This window comes from Alosa pseudoharengus, unplaced genomic scaffold (genome assembly GCF_046254945.1).
Source record: "Alosa pseudoharengus isolate Yale_2024_CS ecotype anadromous, Long Island Sound unplaced genomic scaffold, YU_APseudo_1.1 YU_APseudo_1.1_scf_18, whole genome shotgun sequence".
NCBI lineage: Eukaryota > Metazoa > Chordata > Actinopteri > Clupeiformes > Clupeidae > Alosa > Alosa pseudoharengus.
Window position 1 is genome coordinate 298,260 of NW_027468650.1, and position 18,029 is coordinate 316,288.

Below are 18,029 nucleotides of genomic sequence, written 5' to 3' on the forward strand. Positions count from 1 at the left end.
GTAAACGCGCCATAGCAGTGACGAGACGCACACACCATACAATCGGCCTGACATTTTGAGTGAACTTAAATGAACTACCTAGCAACAATTCCAACACTCACAAGTTAAGGATGTCTTCAGAGAGTTACACTTGATAAGCATGATAGGTCTACTTTTGGCGCATCAACAATTGAAATGGAGGGGCAGCGTGACTATTTCGGTAAAGGCCACAATCTTTGATAGGTGTAATCTCAAAAGAAAGTTCACTTTCTCCATCATCGAACTCTTGAATACAGTGATGGTACAAACCAATATCTGTAATGCAGTGGGTAAATTAACGTTATGTTAGCAGTAGTTTTTACGTTTTATGCAAAAAATATATGTTTTATGTAACAAACCCTTCAAATTTGAGAGAGACTGAAAAAAAATATGAGTTTATTGTAAAGTTTTTGATGGGGAATTCAGAGGAACCCATGTAAAAAAAAAAAACAACGAAAAACTGATGCATTTAGTCCAAATTAACTGTGCTAAAAAAGTAAAGTGAATGGGTGTTCAACTCTTGAAATAGCATGCATCTCCTTCCATGCAATCCCCGCCCCACCCCCACCTCCACTTTTTTCCCACGCTTAACGGTAGTGTTATATGTAGATAAATTACAATACTTACAGTATTTGAAGTAGCTGCACAACCATGCTAAATAGTATAGTTTTGGCACACAGTACACAAAGACACTTCTGCCATCATACCGGAATGTAAACTATACTCGTAAACGTGCTAATTACCAACCATTTTGTTCGAAAATTCTAAAACAACAATGTTTTTTAATACTTCAAAATAACATTGAAGGGTCACAGGACGTAAAGACTCAAACACATGACAAGTTTCCCGCATACTTGCAAATCTTTGGGAGAGCTGACTGATTATGATGTCCAGAGTTGCATTAAATACCTGCACTTTGAAGTATCTCTCTGCATCGGTTAAGCGCTCATCTTCCGATAGATCGTCAAAGTGACACTTAACTCTCCGTGCTCTAACATTCTAAAAAAAAAAAAAAAAAAAGGAGGCAGGGCGGGGGTAGCGACGGGCCCCGGGAGGTCACGGGCCCTGGTGCGACTGCACTTGCTGCACCTAGTTACGCCACTGTTTATTTCACTATCAAAGTTTTAATGTCCCCAAAAGTACTCACACCTCAGTCCAGTAGATGGCGGTAATGCACTGAAGTTGCAAACTGCGACTAAAACCAACAGAAGAAGAAGCCATTTCGGAATGCTCCTTCAGATCGAACGTTACCTTACTATAAAACAATTTGGAACGTAGGCTACTTAGTGCGCGACGAGAGGGAGAGGTGACCCCTCCAGGGTTGGACATGTCATTCCCTATTTTAAATGAGAAAGTTATAAGGAAATCATAAAGGCAACAAGGACAAGGAGGTGGTGGATGCTCTCCTCATTTACAAGTTCAGGTTGGTTATCTGCCCTGCACTCACTCACTAGCCTACAGTTTGGAGCTGGCCAAACAGTAGGCTACACTTACTTTGCCTTTGTAGAATCGAATTAGTGAGTTTTCAATGATTCGTTCTCCGTATTAAGCTAAGCAAAACCATATGATGCATCTTGCTAAAACGCCACTCTGCTAGGTGGCTAGGCTATATAGTTCGTTTTTAACAGCAAACAGAAATGTGAAGATAACAACAGGTCATAACATCCTTTAATTGTCAAAATATTATTGTCCATATTATTAAATTAATGTGGCGCAAATGAGAGTCGATGGATTAATCTATAAAAAGTGAGCATCAAAGGCAGGCAAAATGGGAATTATGAGAACCGTTCAGACTCTACGGACTAAACCCCGAATGTTTTCAACTGCTAGCGATGCCCCTGAGCTCTCTTCCAAAGAGCACGTGTGAGTTTCAAGTTTCAGTGAGTTTTTTTTTAAACAGACAGGCTGTTGACGTGACATTACTGTAGTAGTATGGTGATGTCGAAAAGCCTGTATTGCGCGTAGACTTGCTTCAAGTGAGGTGCATGACCATCCTGGTACGGGCTGTGTTCGCTCACTGCTGCTCCTGTTTTCTTCCCTCCATATAAAGCGCTAGACGTGGGCTCAGCTGTAGCACTTTTTTTGACCAGCCGTGTTCAACTCGTTCACCCTGCTCGCCGCCATCCTGGAGACTGAGAGGCTACTCTGTGAGCAGGGGGTTTGAGGGAGGCTTCTTTCGCATGCAGGATGCTGGTTTTTCCTCCTGTTGCTTTAAAACCCGACGTCAGGGATCACCTCAGGAATACTTTCACAAATGAAGAGGTAGGGAATGCATGTAAGTCTGAAAACTTCTAATTAGGAGTAAACCTCTGTGTTAAGCAAGGGCCCATGTTAGCCTGCAAGTGAGGACCCATATTAGCCTACTTCTCAATTTCTTTATGTGTGCTTGCTTTACATCATTGTTTTGTTTTACATGTATGTGGTATTTGTTAATATTTGTGTTGTCATTCGGCTTAACTTTCATGCAGGATGACAAGTAGGAGAGGAGCAACCATTAGTAAGAACATAGGCCTACTCGCTTGCTCTGATGTCCCTGCATTGTCTGGACCAGTGGTTCCCAAATGGGGGGTCAGAGTCAGAGGGGGGGGGGGGCTTCTGACCCCTGATGTGATTATTTATAATTCATATATAATTATTATAATTCATATAATTATTATAATTCAAATATAATATTGTATGTCATGGAGGGAGATCATGTTAGGCGGTTATGTTCTTTTGTGGTATTATGCCTATTAGTGCGTGTGTGCTTTTAAATCGATCGAGGATTTGGAGAATCGTGACCCCTATAAGGTCTTTTCCTTCTTTCTTTTCTTCCTTATACTATGAATTCCTTGTATCTAGGGTTAGGGTTAGGGCTTGTATCTAGGGTTAGGGTTAGGGCTTGTATCTAGCTTACTTGTATCTAGCTTACTTGGTTGTACATCTTTTGTTGGTTCTGGTACACTGCCTCACTGTCTCTCTCTCTCTCTCCTCTCTCTCTTTCTTTCTCTCTCGCTCACACACTCACACACACTTGTATTATGGCTGTGTTTGTGTGCTCAGCTGGTATCTGAGGTGGGTGAGGAGGTTGCTGATCGGGAGTTTGAGGCTCTGCTGTCATCGCTGTCTCATCCCCCGTCCTTCACCTGTGTGCGAGTAAACACTCACCTGGCCCCACAGCAGCAAATCCAACACGCACTGCAGCAAGAGCTCACAGGGGTATGTTGTGTGTGTGTGTGTGTGTGTGTCACTACAAATGCACACTACTGCAGAAGTATGTACATATCTGCCAGTTTAAGGCCATTTTATTTGCCTGACTTATGTACTCTTACAATATACTTTTCATAAAGTTGTTCAATAAGCTAATCATATAGCCTTAACTTGATTTTGATCTGTAAAAATTGCAGCCATGCTTAAATTCTGCTCACTGCGCACAATATAATGTATTATAATATAATATCCAGTATTCATTATTGAATGCTTAGCTGGAATGATGTGTGTGTGTGTGTGTGTGTGTGTGTGTGTGACAGTTGATGTGACAGTTACCCTGTTCATATGTTAGCAGCAGCTGTGTGGTTGCCATGGTGAGGATGCGTCACTTGTGCCTCTGCCACATCCACAACTTCCAGATGTCCTCCTGTTACCCATCATTGGACCCAGGTACACACACACACACACACACTATAAACTTTAACTTAAAGGACAATTCCGGCGCAAAATGAACCTAGGGGCTAATAACACATTTGTACGAGTTCGACCGTTCGCTGGGATTTATTTTCATGCTAGTCGAATGTGACCAGTTTTATTGCAAACCGCTAATTAGTGTTTAACGCTAGCCTTCGGGGCACACGTACAGTAGAAAGAAATCGCTATTTCTATACAACTAACAAGGCTCAAAATAGCACCACACTTACACAGTAGCATAATGAGGGTCTCTACATGTAAACCGAAGCATTGAGAACTTTGTAAGTGTACAGGCAGTTTATTAAAAAGAAACACATTACCGTTCACGTCTGGTTCACATACAGGCAGGCGCCTTGGGAAAACGAAACTCTGGGATGTGAAGTGAATCTCGTGTGAAACGTTGTTGCTGAAAGAAAGGACTGTGCAAAAGAGAAGTACTGAACGCAACAGGAGACATAAGAGATGGCAGGAACGAATTTGAAGACATCGAGAATGAACCCTTATTGGACGTCAGAATATAGCCTACCAACGAAGAGCTGCGGAGCTCCGTGAAAGGGCTATGAGAGAGAGAGAGCTACCTGTAGTCAATGCTGCACACAGCCTCGCACTTCTAGAAACTGTAGGCTACCTGCAGACATTGTGAAGCTATAGCCACCGAAGAGGAGTGCCTGTGTTGCATGGAGTGGGAACTGTTGCGTCGCGACCCCCAAGAGACGCAGTGTTTTGTAGAGTCTGAAGATTTCCCCTCATTGATAAACAGGGCTGTAGTTGAAACTTTTTTCCATGTCCCGAAAAGAAATTGGAGGCGGCGATCCATACCAGAGAGACCAGATGGACATCCACTAAGTAAGTACACTATACAAGTTATGTTACATCGGAGCTATTATTTCTGATAGGCCTATATTGAGCAAATTACGTTTGATTTGATCGCCTGCCTGTCTGTATGAACAACCAGACGTGAACGGTAATGTGTTTCTTTTGAACACATTATAAACTGCCTGTACACTTACAAAGTTCTCAATGCTTCGGTTTACATGTAGAGACCCTCATTATGCTACTGTGTAAGTGTGGTGCTATTTTGAGCCTTGTTAGTGGTATAGAAATAGCGATTTCTTTCTACTGTACGTGTGCCCCGAAGGCTAGCGTTAAATGCTAATTAGCGGTTTGCAATAAAACTGGTCACATTCGACTAGCATGAAAATAAATCCCAGCGAACGGTCGAACTCGTACAAATGTGTTATTAACCCCCAGGTTCATTTTGCGCCGGAATTGTCCTTTAAGGTACACACTCAAGTACACACACACACACATACACTATATAAACTCTGATTTATACTAGGGCTGTCAAACGATTAATTTTTTTAATTGCGATGAATTGCTGAATTTCTATAGTTAATTGTGATTAATCGCATATTTTATCGTAATTAAAATTCTATTATTTAGCATTTCTGATCTTCCAGAAGTTTTAGCAATTATTACCAGTGGGTCATTCCGTGTCAAATCACCCAGTGGCTGGCAGGTCACCCTCTCCCAAAAAATCTGAAAAAACTCACAGGTGTTTGTAGACCAAACCTATGCATAAATCTTAAATAGTATATCTGTATCACTAATGGTTCCAAAACTACAGCCCTTTGAAGTTTCAAGTCATTTTAAGCATCGTGGTGAACAATCCTTTTTGTTCAACTTCCAACATTATTGGCTCTTTTGGTATTTCACACACATTAGTGAAACTATGTGAATAGAAGTACATTTCCCTGTTGAATTTAACAATCCAATCAAATCAGGTGTATCTTGTGTAATTCCCCCTCTGCAAAGCTCTGAAAATGGCTATAAATTCATAATGTGAAAAAACATCACCACCTTTGAGGGCTTCTCATTCAAAAAGTATGTGACACAAATTCATCAGATTTTTTTCCCACTCATGTATGGATTATAAGGTCATGTCCATGCATTAACTTTGGTTGTTAACATTATCACATTGTCAGAGCATTTTTATTAAATTGGGCTTGATTTTCAAAAAGCCCGTTTTCATCTTCTCATTTCACCACGTGGACAGTTAACAGGATTTTTTTTAATTTTACCATATATCATTCTGTATGTGAGGATCATCTGCCCAAAATGTGGGCTTGTTGCTCAGTTTCTTCATTGAGATAAGATTTTTTACAAATATTGTCTATAAATCCACTGAATTTGTACTTTATCTGCAGTACCACTTTGCACCACATGTGGTGCTCTTTTAATACAATGGAAGTCAATGGAAGAGTAAGAGAGTCACTTGTTTGCTGCACATATCCAATCTAAACACACAGTTTATGGTTCATATGGTTCAAGTAAAAAGGGGTTTCTAAAATTCAGTGCATTGTCAGATGCATAAAAATCAATACTAACGATTTATCATCTTTTTACAAATGCCTCTTGGATCCACGAGTCCTCAAACCTTGTTATGAATACTTGTGATGAAAACACACATGGTCATCTTCATCAAGTGAAATACCTTGATGAACTGAATTTTAGAAACCCATTGTTTCTTGAATATGTTCCTTTATGACATTCATTTTCTATTGTCTATGTATCACAGAGAACTGCATCCCATGCATATGACGATGGATATAGACTTTGCCTAACCAGTTGGCTAGTAATTATTAAAGTACTCACATAGGCACTGATAGGTTAAAGCTGGTGTAGAAAACTCATTACAAAGATGGTAATTAAATCCTCTTGCTGCATGTATGATGACCAGTCAGTCTTATGTGTGTATAATTTACTTGATCAGTTTATTTTCTTTAAATAAGATTTATGTATGAGTAGTATGTTCTTCATGTTGCAATAATTATTTGGACCAATTCAACTATGAACCATAAACTGTGTGTTTAGATTGGATATGTGCAGCAAACAAGTGACTCTCTTACTCTTCCATTGACTTCCATTGTATTAAAAGAGCACCACATGTGGTGCAAAGTGGTACTGCAGATCCAGTACAAATTCAGTGGATTTATAGACAATATTTAAAAAAAATCTTACCTCAATGAAGAAACTCAGCAACAAGCCCACATTTTGGGCAGATGATCCTCACATACAGAATGATATATGGTAAATTTAAAAAAAATCCTGTTAACTGTCCACGTGGTGAAATGAGAAGATGAAAACAGGCTTTTTGAAAATCAGGCCCAATTTTAAAAAAATGCTCTGAAAATATGAAAATGATAACAACCAAAGTTAATGCATGGACAGGACCTTATAATACATATATGTGTAGGAAAAAAATCTGATGAATTTGTGTCACATACTTTCTGAATGAGAAGCCCTCAAAAGTGATGATGTCTTTTCACATTATGAATTTATAGCCATTTTCAGAGCTTTGCAGAGGGGAAAGTACACAAGATACGTCTGATCCGATTGGATTTTTTAATTCAACAGGTAAATGTACTTCTATTCACATAGTTTCACTAATGTGTGTGAAATACCAAAAGAGCCAATAATGCTGGAAGTTGAACAAAAGGATTGTTCACCACAATGCTTAAAATGACTTGAAGTTTCAAAGGGCTGTAGTTTTGCAACGATTAGTTATCCAAATATACTATTTAAGATCTATGCATGGATTTGGTCTACAAACACCTGTGATTTTTTTCAGATTTTTTCGGAGAGGGTCACCTGCCAAATTGTGCTGAAATTGGGTGATTTCACACGGAATGACCCCAGTGTATCTTGATTGGGATTCAAATGAAAGCAAAGCAAGTTACTTTATTGACTTAACTTTAAGACGTAGGTCTATTTGATTATTTCAAATCAAGTTTTAAAAGATGTGCAGCAGACCTGAGGCGACACAATGTATTCTTCAGAAATATAGCTGATATAAACTGAAATAAATGCTACAGCTGAAGTGCATGCACAAAATTGTGTGTGTGTTTGATAATGTCTATGAGTTTGCAGGCGTGTGTGTGTGTGATAATGTCTATGTGTTTGCAGGTGTGTGTGTGATTGAGTGATAATGTCTATGAAACGTGTGTTTTTGCAGGTGTGTGTGTGTGTGCGTATTGGACTCTAAGGTGGTTGTGTGTGTGTTTGATTAAGTGATAATGTCTATGAAACGTGTGTTTTTGCAGGCGTGTGTGTGTATTGGACTCTGAGGTGTGTGTTTGTGTGTGTGTTTTTGCAGGCGTGTGTGTGTATTGGACTCTGAGGTGTGTGTTTTTTTGTGTGTGTGTTTTTGCAGGCGTGTGTGTGTATTGGACTCTGAGGTGTGTGTTTTTGCAGGCGTGTGTGTGTATTGGACTCTGAGGTGTGTGTTTGTGTGTGTTTTTGCAGGTGTGTGTGTGTATTGGACTCTGAGGTGTGTGTTTGTGTGTGTTTTTGCAGGCGTGTGTGTGTATTGGACTCTGAGGTGTGTGTTTGTGTGTGTGTTTTTGCAGGCGTGTGTGTGTATTGGACTCTGAGGTGTGTGTTTGTGTGTGTGTTTTTGAAGGCGTGTGTGTGTATTGGACTCTGAGGTGTGTGTGTTTGTGTGTGTGTGTGTTTTTGCAGGCGTGTGTGTGTATTGGACTCTGAGGTGTGTGTTTGTGTGTGTGTTTTTGCAGGCGTGTGTGTGTATTGGACTCTGAGGTGTGTGTTTGTGTGTGTGTTTTTGAAGGCGTTTGTGTGTGTGTGTTTTTGCAGGCGTGTGTGTGTATTGGACTCTGAGGTGTGTGTTTGTGTGTGTTTTTGCAGGCATGTGTGTGTATTGGACTCTGAGGTGTGTGTTTTTCTGTGTGTGTGTTTTTGCAGGCGTGTGTGTGTGTTTTTGCAGGCGTGTGTGTGTATTGGACTCTGAGGTGTGTGTTTTTGCAGGCGTGTGTGTGTATTGGACTCTGAGGTGTGTGTTTGTGTGTGTTTTTGCAGGCGTGTGTGTGTATTGGACTCTGAGGTGTGTGTTTGTGTGTTTTTGCAGGCGTGTGTGTGTATTGGACTCTGAGGTGTGTGTTTGTGTGTGTTTTTGCAGGCGTGTGTGTGTATTGGACTCTGAGGTGGTGGTGGGTGCGCAGTGTGGAAGTTCTGTTCTGAGAGGGGCACATGTCTTTGCTCCAGGGGTCTTGAGTGCTCCAAAGAGTAAGTAAGGCACAAACACACAACATTCTCCTGTACACAAACACACACACACTTGTGTAACATGCAACCCTTTTATAGTTCCCATCTGACTTCTTGATGTACACATTGGTGTTGTTGCGTTAATTTGTGTGATGCATGTGAGTATGTGCAGCTCTGCTGGTGAGTGCTAAATGTTTTTACTATGTGCAGCTGGTGAGTGCTAAATGTTTTTACTATGTGCAGTAAGGGTGTCACGATTTCGATTTTATATCGAATCAATCGAAATTACATCTCAATCTCGAACTTCGAACTTAAAAGTAGAATCGACGATGCAGCCACACCCCCAATGTCACGTCCAGCATGTATGCCAAGACGCACAAACACACACGCACGTGCTGAACTGCAGCGTCTACACTCCTCTAATTTTAGGCTGCAGCCAGTTAAAATATACACATCAACCTACTGAAATCAAAGCCCCTCTTGCTACTTTGAAATCACCGGTGTGGAAGTATCCATTCATTCACTAAATTAAAACTAACTTAGCCTCAACTTAGCAAGTGAAAAGGTGATCTAGTCCAAAGTTAGTTTAAGGCTTAAAATGCACATTGATAAGTACATATTCCGTGAACACTAACCTTGGGTCTCTTCGGAGTGTGCTGAAACAATCAAATTATCATTCTGTGTTGTTTAATTTCACGTCTCTGTTTTAGCCTAATGTTAGTTCTGTTTACATTACAACCTCACGGTTGGAACGGTTTCAAAAGAAAAAGCGGTTTCTAAATAAAAGCCCCCCGAAACAGAAAGGGAAAAGGCCAAAAAGAGTAAATAACATATAAGGAATGCATTAATAGTAATATTAAAAGAAAGATCGAAAATCGAATCGAATTGTGACTTTAACCCTTAGAACCCGATTGACGCAAAGTGTGTCAAAAAACACACCCTTTCTTCTCTGTTACATTGCTCCGCGACTGTTCATCGCAACGAGATAAAACCTTTATTGCATGACAGAGAAGAAGTGGGGCTTTCCAAAGAGACTACGCACTGTACGATCAAGTATGAAAATTAAAAAAAATCATGAAATTAAATCAAATTGCATCATATTTACAGTCTATACTTCTCTGCGTTCACCTGCGCACCCATTACTTTTGTTTGAATTACTCGCGAACCCGTGATCGCATAGATATGGCAAGCATATCAGATGAAAGAGGAGAAACAGGGCTATCCATTGGTACCATGGATATCTTTCTGCCTTATAAAAACAGACGAAGTGACTGCAAAATATTAACGTCATGTACACAAACCAACGCTGCACACCCATTACTCTCGGAGTAATTACTCGCGTGATCGGATAGATATGCCACGCATGTTAGATAAAAGAGGAGACACAGAGCTATCATTTGATACCAAATACATCCTTCTGGGTTATAAAACAGACGAAGTGACAGCAAAATAATAACTTCATATAGCTGGACTTACCTCACGTTTTTGTCTGTTTTTGTGGCAAAGAATGTTTATAATCCAACTCTATTGTGTGTTTCTCTATGGCAAAACATGTTCATAATCCGGTTTTGAGATCCTAGCAAATTCCTGCATGGCATCCAATTCAAGGCTCACATTGCATCCCAATTTGTTCAACAAAGAAACACCTTTTTTGCCTTTACTTTGTTCATGGCAATGCAGTAAAAAGTTGAATCATCATGAGTGCATACACCATAGTCACACATGCTAACAGGCAAACTTGGGTCAAGTCAGGTCAGATCAGTTTGTGTCACAGATATGGAGCATAGAATGGTCATTTTTTATTGCTAAATAAAAAATGGCATTTATTTCCATAAATCACACACCACATATTTCTGTAAATTGCTCAGCCCCAGAGTATCCCTCCAACATGGCAATTATATTGCCCGTTTCAGGACAGTCTGCCCTACACACACATGCATGTAGAGCTATGAGCTTGCTGTGGTGAGATACAGGTCAAAATATAAGAATCTTTATAATATGATTTTTATATTTTAATTCTTTAAAAATCAAAATAAAATCAATGCTAGTGCTAATACATAAAATGAGCAGCTCTGGATAGCCTAGACTCTGCTGAAAAAAACAATATATAATATGTGTGTGTGGCACTTACAATGACCAGAATAAATCCTTATGAATAAAGGTAGTGAAAATGCCCTAAAAACAGCTTAGGGTTCTAAGGGTTCAAATCGAGGATTTGGAGAATCGTGACACCCCTAATGTGCAGCTCTGCTGTAGTGTATGTTTTTAGTATGTGTGTATTTAGTGTTTTGTGTATCTGTGCACAGCTCTGCAGGTTGGTGATATGGTGTCTGTGTTTAGTATGTGTGTATTTAGTGTTTTGTGTATCTGTGCACAGCTCTGCAGGTTGGTGATATGGTGTCTGTGTTTTCTGATGTCGAGAACAAGTGCACCCGTGGAGCGAAAAGCTTTGAGGGACAGAAGGTGTTTCTGGGAAATGGAGTTTGTGAGATGAGTCGGTCTGAAGTGTTCTGCTCTAAAGGGCTAATGAGGTGAGCCGGAAACCACAATACACAGAGACTGTGTGTGTGTGTGTGTGTGTGTGTGTCAGGTAGGGCTGGGTAGCCTATGCAAATTAGGGTAGGGTAAATGTAAATTTAGTGAAGGGACATTTGGTATCACTGGAACCGTCGTGTTATGTTGATTAAGAATTGAATTTGCCATTGGTCCAAATAATGATGACCATGATATAAAACATCTCCAGAACTGTGTGACATAGTTGACATACTTACTCACTATAAGGACCTGATAAACTTCAGTTACTCAAATTGTGGGGTCAAGGTTCCATGAGGTTGCACAGAGAAATGCAGTGTTTGCATATCTCCCAAGCAGTTTTAAGGCTCTTCACCAACCTAGCACAATTAATCACTAAAATAGGACTTGGGCCATAGGGGCCTACTATGCACTACTATGCCCCCCATCCCACCACCACCACTAACCCCTTGGTTGAGGCCGAAATGTATCAGCCGTACACTTCGTTAACCAATATACAATACAGGATTATGTAGTGTGTATGGCAATTGGGTATCACAATTTGAGACATGCTTAATCAACATGTATGAAAGACTTGACTTGACTTGATATTCATGTCTTGAAACTTGACTTGGACTTGAGTCAAATGACTTGAAATGACTTGACATTTTATTTTTTTTTCATAGATATTTAGGAGTTAACTTTACGAAACTCTGCTTAGGTGATTGAGTGCTGTTGTATGCGTCATGCGAGGGAACCTGTCATCGTTACCAAGTGACGCGACAGACCAGTAGCAAGTGCCAGATCAAATGAGACTGACGTAACTTGCAAATATGGAAGCTCTACCTTCATGCCAAAAAATAATAAAGTTAGGTCTCCAGATGTATCTGACAACTCAAAGAAGAAATTAGCGACATAACCACCACCATGTAGATTTTCATCCGTCAAAAGTTGGTTGTGATAGAAACCCAACGTCAAGTATGTTAAGAGTTGGCTGCGATTCGATTATGCTTTTTAGTTAACAGGATATTAGATTAAAATGTGTGATAGCAAAGTGAAACATGTTCTTGTGTAAGTATAATCCTGATATGCTAGCCATGCAATGTAGCCATGTAAGCCTCTCCTCTGAAGTAGTGGTATTGCAGGTCAGACCGGGGGGTGGGGGTTGGTTGGCGGTTGTGTGGGTGTGATAGAATGATTCAGAATCTGTACTACATTTGACCATTTTAACAATTTATTAACAACACTATACAAATATTTTTAAATATTTGTGCAATTTTAAGAAAGACCACACACTATAGACTATAGAACAAGTGCAAAGGAAAGTGCAAAGATGTCAAGATGACAATTGACATCAAGGAAAGTGCGAAACAACAAATGTGATCGGTCACTACTTCTAGCAGAGCTGATTCAGAATCTGTACTACATGATTCAGAATCTGTACTACATTTACCAATTTAACAACAGTATGCAATTTTTTTAAATATTTGTGCAATGTTAAGAAAGACCACACACTATAGAAAAAGTGCAAAGGAAAGTGCAAAACAACAAATGGCAGAGCTGACAACTGGCTTCACTACAGGCTATCCTCCTTGGCTTTAAAAAGAACTTTTCAAGGGCCCTTTGGTAATTGCACACTTACCATTGGACCATTAATGCTTATTTTCATGCAGGCTGTCAAACTGTTGCCCTGCAGCCTGTTCCTCAAGTCTGTCTTGATCTACACACGGAGAATGAATGAAGTTTAGATTATTTTATACTTTTGTGTAATATTTACTATTTTGCTAGAATCTAAGACTGCGAGATAATGATGGACTTGCCCTATTCATCGCAGAGAAATCCCTCTCACAATTCACACTCGAGACAGGTATTGTGAGGGCGTTTGCTGATTGGAGGGACCGGTATTGTGAGGGCAATTGCTGATTGGAGCGACAGGTATTGTGAGGGCGATTGCTGATGCAGATGTAGCTCATCATACCCAGATGCCATTGCAGTCATTATGTCCAGCTGGGTCCAGATCAGACATGGGCAAATGTGAACGTTGAACGTTTTAATCCGGCCCGCGGAACTTGTCCAAATTATTGAATTTTTTTTTTTTTTTTTTTTTACAAAAAACTCTTATCAATGTTAAGGCATCTGCCTCCCGTATGCGTTTTCAGCGCTTGACTATCATTAAGGAGGAGCCACCCATTAAATTCTAATATTAAATTACATTTCATATTATTATCGTCGGTAAACCTCGTTCGTTTCACCATATCCCTGTAATACCGCGTTTCCCTGCGGTGGCGCTCATTGACCTTTTTGGCCTGTGGGATATTACTCCCTTCTTCTCTTTAGCTTTGTGCTGTGAGCCCCTCTGTAAAAATGAGCTTATCAAAGCAAAGAAAAGTGGACAGTGAGTGCCGAGTGTTTAATGCAGAGTGGACAACGAAATATTTTTTTACCGAAGTCCGATCAAAGGCTGTGTGTCTGATATGCCAAGAAACTGTGGCGGTTTACAAAGAGTACAATATCAGCCGCCACTTTGCTACAAAGCATGCTAACTACGCCAGCAAGCAGTCAACGCAAGAGCGAACAGCCACGGCCCAGAGGTTGGCGGCTAATTTACAGGCTCAGCAACATCTTTTTCACCGACAAACTGCGATTCAAGAGTCATCCACCAAAGCAAGCTTTTTGCTGGCATTCAAAGTAGCCAAAGCTAGCAAGCCTTTCTCCGAAGGCGAGTTTTTAAAAGAATGCATGATAGAGGCGGCAGGTATTTTGTGTCCTGAGAGCCAAGGCAAGTTTGAAAAGATCGGTTTATCACGCAGGACTGTGACTCGCCGTGTGGAACTGATTGAGGAAGATATAGCCAGCCAAATAAACAAAAAGGCTGAGTCCTTTAAGCTATATTCACTAGCACTGGACGAAAGCAATGATGTGAAAGACACTGCTCAACTCTTAATTTTTATCCGTGGGATTAATGACAATTTTGAAATAACGGAAGAGTTTTTGGCCATGGAGTCTCTGAAGGGAACAACGCGTGGAGAGGATCTGTACAACCATGTGTCTGCTGCCATTGAAAGACGTAAGCTACCTTGGAGTAAACTGGCCAATGTCACAACGGATGGATCACCAAATTTGACTGGAAGACATGTTGGGCTGCTGAAAAGAATCCAGGATAAAGTGAAAGAGGAAAACCCTGACCAGGATGTTATCTTCCTACATTGCATCATCCATCAGGAATCACTGTGTAAGTCTATATTGCAGCTTGATCACGTCATGAAACCAGTGGTAAAACTAGTCAACTTTATACGCGCAAAGGGACTTCACCATCGTCAGTTCATCGCGTTCCTGGAAGAAACTAATGCGGATCATCACGACTTGCTGTACCACTCTCATGTCCGCTGGTTAAGTTTGGGCAAAGTGTTTCAACGAGTGTGGGACCTGCAAGACGAGATCAGCGAGTTTTTGGAGTTAGTGGGGAAATCCACTGAATTTCCTGAGCTAAGTGACAAGAACTGGCTTTGTGATTTTGCGTTTGCTGTGGACATATTTTCGTACTTGAATGAGCTGAATGTTAAACTACAGGGGAAAGATCAGTTTGTGCACGACATGTACAAACATGTACAAGCCTTCAAATCTAAGCTAACTTTGTTCTCCAGACAAATTGCAAACAATTCTTTTGTTCATTTCTCCACACTTGCCACACAGAAAGACGCGACGCGAAACGCAAAGAAATACAGCCAATCAATTGACGACCTGCACGGAGAATTTAGCCGTCGGTTCTCTGATTTTGACAACATTGAAACGTCACTTCAGCTGGTGTCATGTCCCCTGTCACAAGACCCCGAAAAGGCACCACAAGAGGTGCAATTGGAACTGATCGATCTTCAGTCAGACTCCCTCTTAAAGGAGAAGTTCAACTCTCTAAAACTGAATGACTTTTATGCTGCACTCAACGAAGCCATGTTCCCAAACCTCCGGAAGACGGCACAGAAGATGCTAACTTTGTTTGGCTCGACCTACGTCTGTGAGCAGACATTCAGCGTCATGAACATCAACAAATCCAGTCACAGATCCAGGTTAACTGACCAGCATCTCGGAGCTATCCTGAGAATTGCCACAACCAAACTCACTCCAGACTTTGATGCATTGGCCAAAAAGGGAGATCAACAACACTGTTCCCACTGAAACTGTGAGTTTCTCTGCTGTTATTCTGTGATAATCAAATGTAAATAATTCAAGTAAATCAAATGTATACTGTGAATTTCTCTACTGTGTTTATTCTTAATCAAATGAAATTAATGCAATCCAAATCCTCTCACGTAATGGGTTTTACATGTAATTTATATTATTTCACACAAACACTCCATCCATCTGTTCCCGGTCCGGCCCCCCTGTCAAATCTTAGAACCCAATGTGGCCCTCCTGGCAAAAAGTTTGCCCACCCCTGGTCCAGATGGATTAGAACATTGGTCAATGACAGATATGCACTTACATGAACAACTTCATATGTTATGCACTTACAACTTCATATGTTATGCACTTACATAAACAACTTCATATGTTATGCACTTACATAAACAACTTCATATGCATGAACTTACATAAACAACTTCATATGTTATGCACTTACATAAACAACTTCATATGCGTGCACTTACATAAACAACTTCATGTTATGTTAATGACTCACTTTTAAGATTCCAGTTGTTGTAAGCACTTTAAAGCTCTGCCATTTTTGGAGAAGTGTCTTTTCATTGATGGGCGGGAACCACTTGGCCAGCATTTGTAGGTCTGAGATGGCACGACTCTCATCACCTTGTGGTCCTGGTGGTACCAGAGCACTAGAGGCTGCTGGACCCTCAGCTCCAGGTGCTGAATGAGGCTGTCAATGTAGGGCTCCATGACCTATTAACATTAGATGTGAGAGAAAATGAAACATTTTGGCTGATAATATTTCAGAGACAGACTCGTTATTGTTTATTCATTCTTGAGCTTGCTAACTTGTGTCTGAAAACGTGCCCATAGGGTGGGGTGCCCATAGGGTGAGGTGCCCATAGGGTGAGGTGTCCATAGGGTGGGGTGCCCATAGGGTGAGGTGCCCATAGGGTGGGGTTGGAAAGAGGCGCCCCACGTTTCCCTCTCTCTTCTTCGGCGTTGATATTAAGATGGGTTACCTTCTCTTTGACCTGAGCTAGAAAGGAGCCCTTGCAGGTGAACAGCTGCGACGAATCTGTAAGTTGCACAGTATGTGTACAATCCTCGATATATGTTAAGGGTGTCACGATTTCGATTTTATTTCGAAATCGATCGAAATTACATCTCAATCTCGAACTTCGAACTTAAAAGTAGAATCGACGATGCAGCCACACCCCCAATGTCGTGTCCAGCATGTATGCCAAGAGGCACAAACACACATGCACGTGCTGAACTGCAGCGTCAACACCCCTCTAATTTTAGGCTGCAGCCAGTTAAAATATAGGCCTACACATCAACCTACCGAAATCAAAGCCCCTCTTGCTACTTTGAAATCACCGGTGTGGAGGTATTCGTTCATTCACGTCAATTAAAACTAACTTAGCCTACTCAACTTAGCAAGTGAAAAGATGGTCTAATTACAGTCCAAAGTTACTTTAAGGCTTAAAATGCACATTTATAAGTACATATTCCATGAACACTAACCTTGGGTCTCTTCGGAGTGTGCTGAAACAATCAAATTAACATTCTGTGTTGTTTCATTTTACTATGTTCACGTCTCTGTTTTAGCCTAAAGTTAGTTCTGTTTACATTACAACCTCGCGGTTGGAACGGTTTCAAAGCGGTTTCAAAATATAAGTCCCCCGAAAAAGAAAAGGAAAAGGCCAAAAAGAGTAAATAAAATATAAGGAATGCATTAATAGTCATATTTAAGTAATGCATTAATAGTAATATTTTAAAAAGATCGAAAATCGAATCGAATCGTGACTTTAAAATCGAAAATTACATTGAATCGAGGATTTGGAGAATCGTGACACCCCTAATATATATATATACACATTTATATATACAGTATGTGTACAATCCTCATGCCACGTTTATATATACAGTATGTGTACAATCCTATATATATATATATATATATATATATATATTATATATATATATATTAGGGTGCATCATCCGCCTTGACATATGCAAATGAATCTGTCCCTATGCTTATTATGTTCCAATAAGCGAAAAAACATTCCTGGTAAATTTTGAAGTAAATTGGGTAATATTTATGTGGCCCACCATCAACCTTTATGAATGGTCGAAATTGTTGCCAAATTCAGGAAATCACCTCGCAATATGGGGGACTATGGGGGTGTATTTCACATTATTTCGTTGTTAGCCAGTAGTTATTTAAATAATAACTGTATTAAGGGCATAAAGCACACAGCTCATTTGATAAACATTGGGTTTCTTTATGTTGTCATACATATTTTTTTTTTTTTTTTCTATTTTGAATAATATGTTATTTGATGAAAAACACCTTAATGTGTATTGTAACACTTGTCATTAATCATTTAATTTAACTGTTGCTATGGTGTTATAAAAATCTCATAATTCCAAATCAGATATAGGCTACATGTGTGGGACTATTTTGTTTAGTGTAGAGTAGTAGTTGTATCACACATGATTACATGAACTTTCTTGCAACATGGCTTCTAGTGGAGAGTGTATTAGTAATGCCAATCCACAGTCTTCAAAATGTACTCAGTCTATAAGACAGTCGTCTTGGATATTTGGTTTGGGCAGTGGTCTTGTTCAGG

At 40.1% G+C, this 18,029-nt stretch overlaps 2 protein-coding genes across 4 annotated transcripts in view; both read left to right on the forward strand.

Moving 5' to 3' along the window:
• The first annotated feature begins 1,226 nt into the window (after positions 1-1,226).
• Positions 1,227-18,029, forward strand: part of nsun6 (NOP2/Sun RNA methyltransferase 6) — a 40,985-nt gene continuing 24,182 nt past the window's right edge. Inside the window, exons 1-6 of one of the 3 annotated variants that reach the window (XM_076290018.1) lie at positions 1,227-1,441; positions 2,069-2,293; positions 3,061-3,216; positions 3,560-3,657; positions 8,657-8,763; positions 11,120-11,273. In XM_076290018.1, coding sequence (XP_076146133.1) covers positions 2,288-2,293; positions 3,061-3,216; positions 3,560-3,657; positions 8,657-8,763; positions 11,120-11,273 — 521 coding nt within the window. In that variant the 5' untranslated portion in view covers positions 1,227-1,441; positions 2,069-2,287. The remainder of the gene's footprint in view (positions 1,442-2,068; positions 2,294-3,060; positions 3,217-3,559; positions 3,658-8,656; positions 8,764-11,119; positions 11,274-18,029) is intronic. The other 2 variants (XM_076290016.1, XM_076290017.1) reach the window with 2 other exon arrangements.
• Positions 13,993-15,426, forward strand: LOC143131545 (general transcription factor II-I repeat domain-containing protein 2-like). Its single transcript, XM_076291187.1, has one exon. The coding sequence runs from the start codon at positions 13,993-13,995 to the stop codon at positions 15,424-15,426; it is 1,434 nt and encodes a 477-aa protein (XP_076147302.1).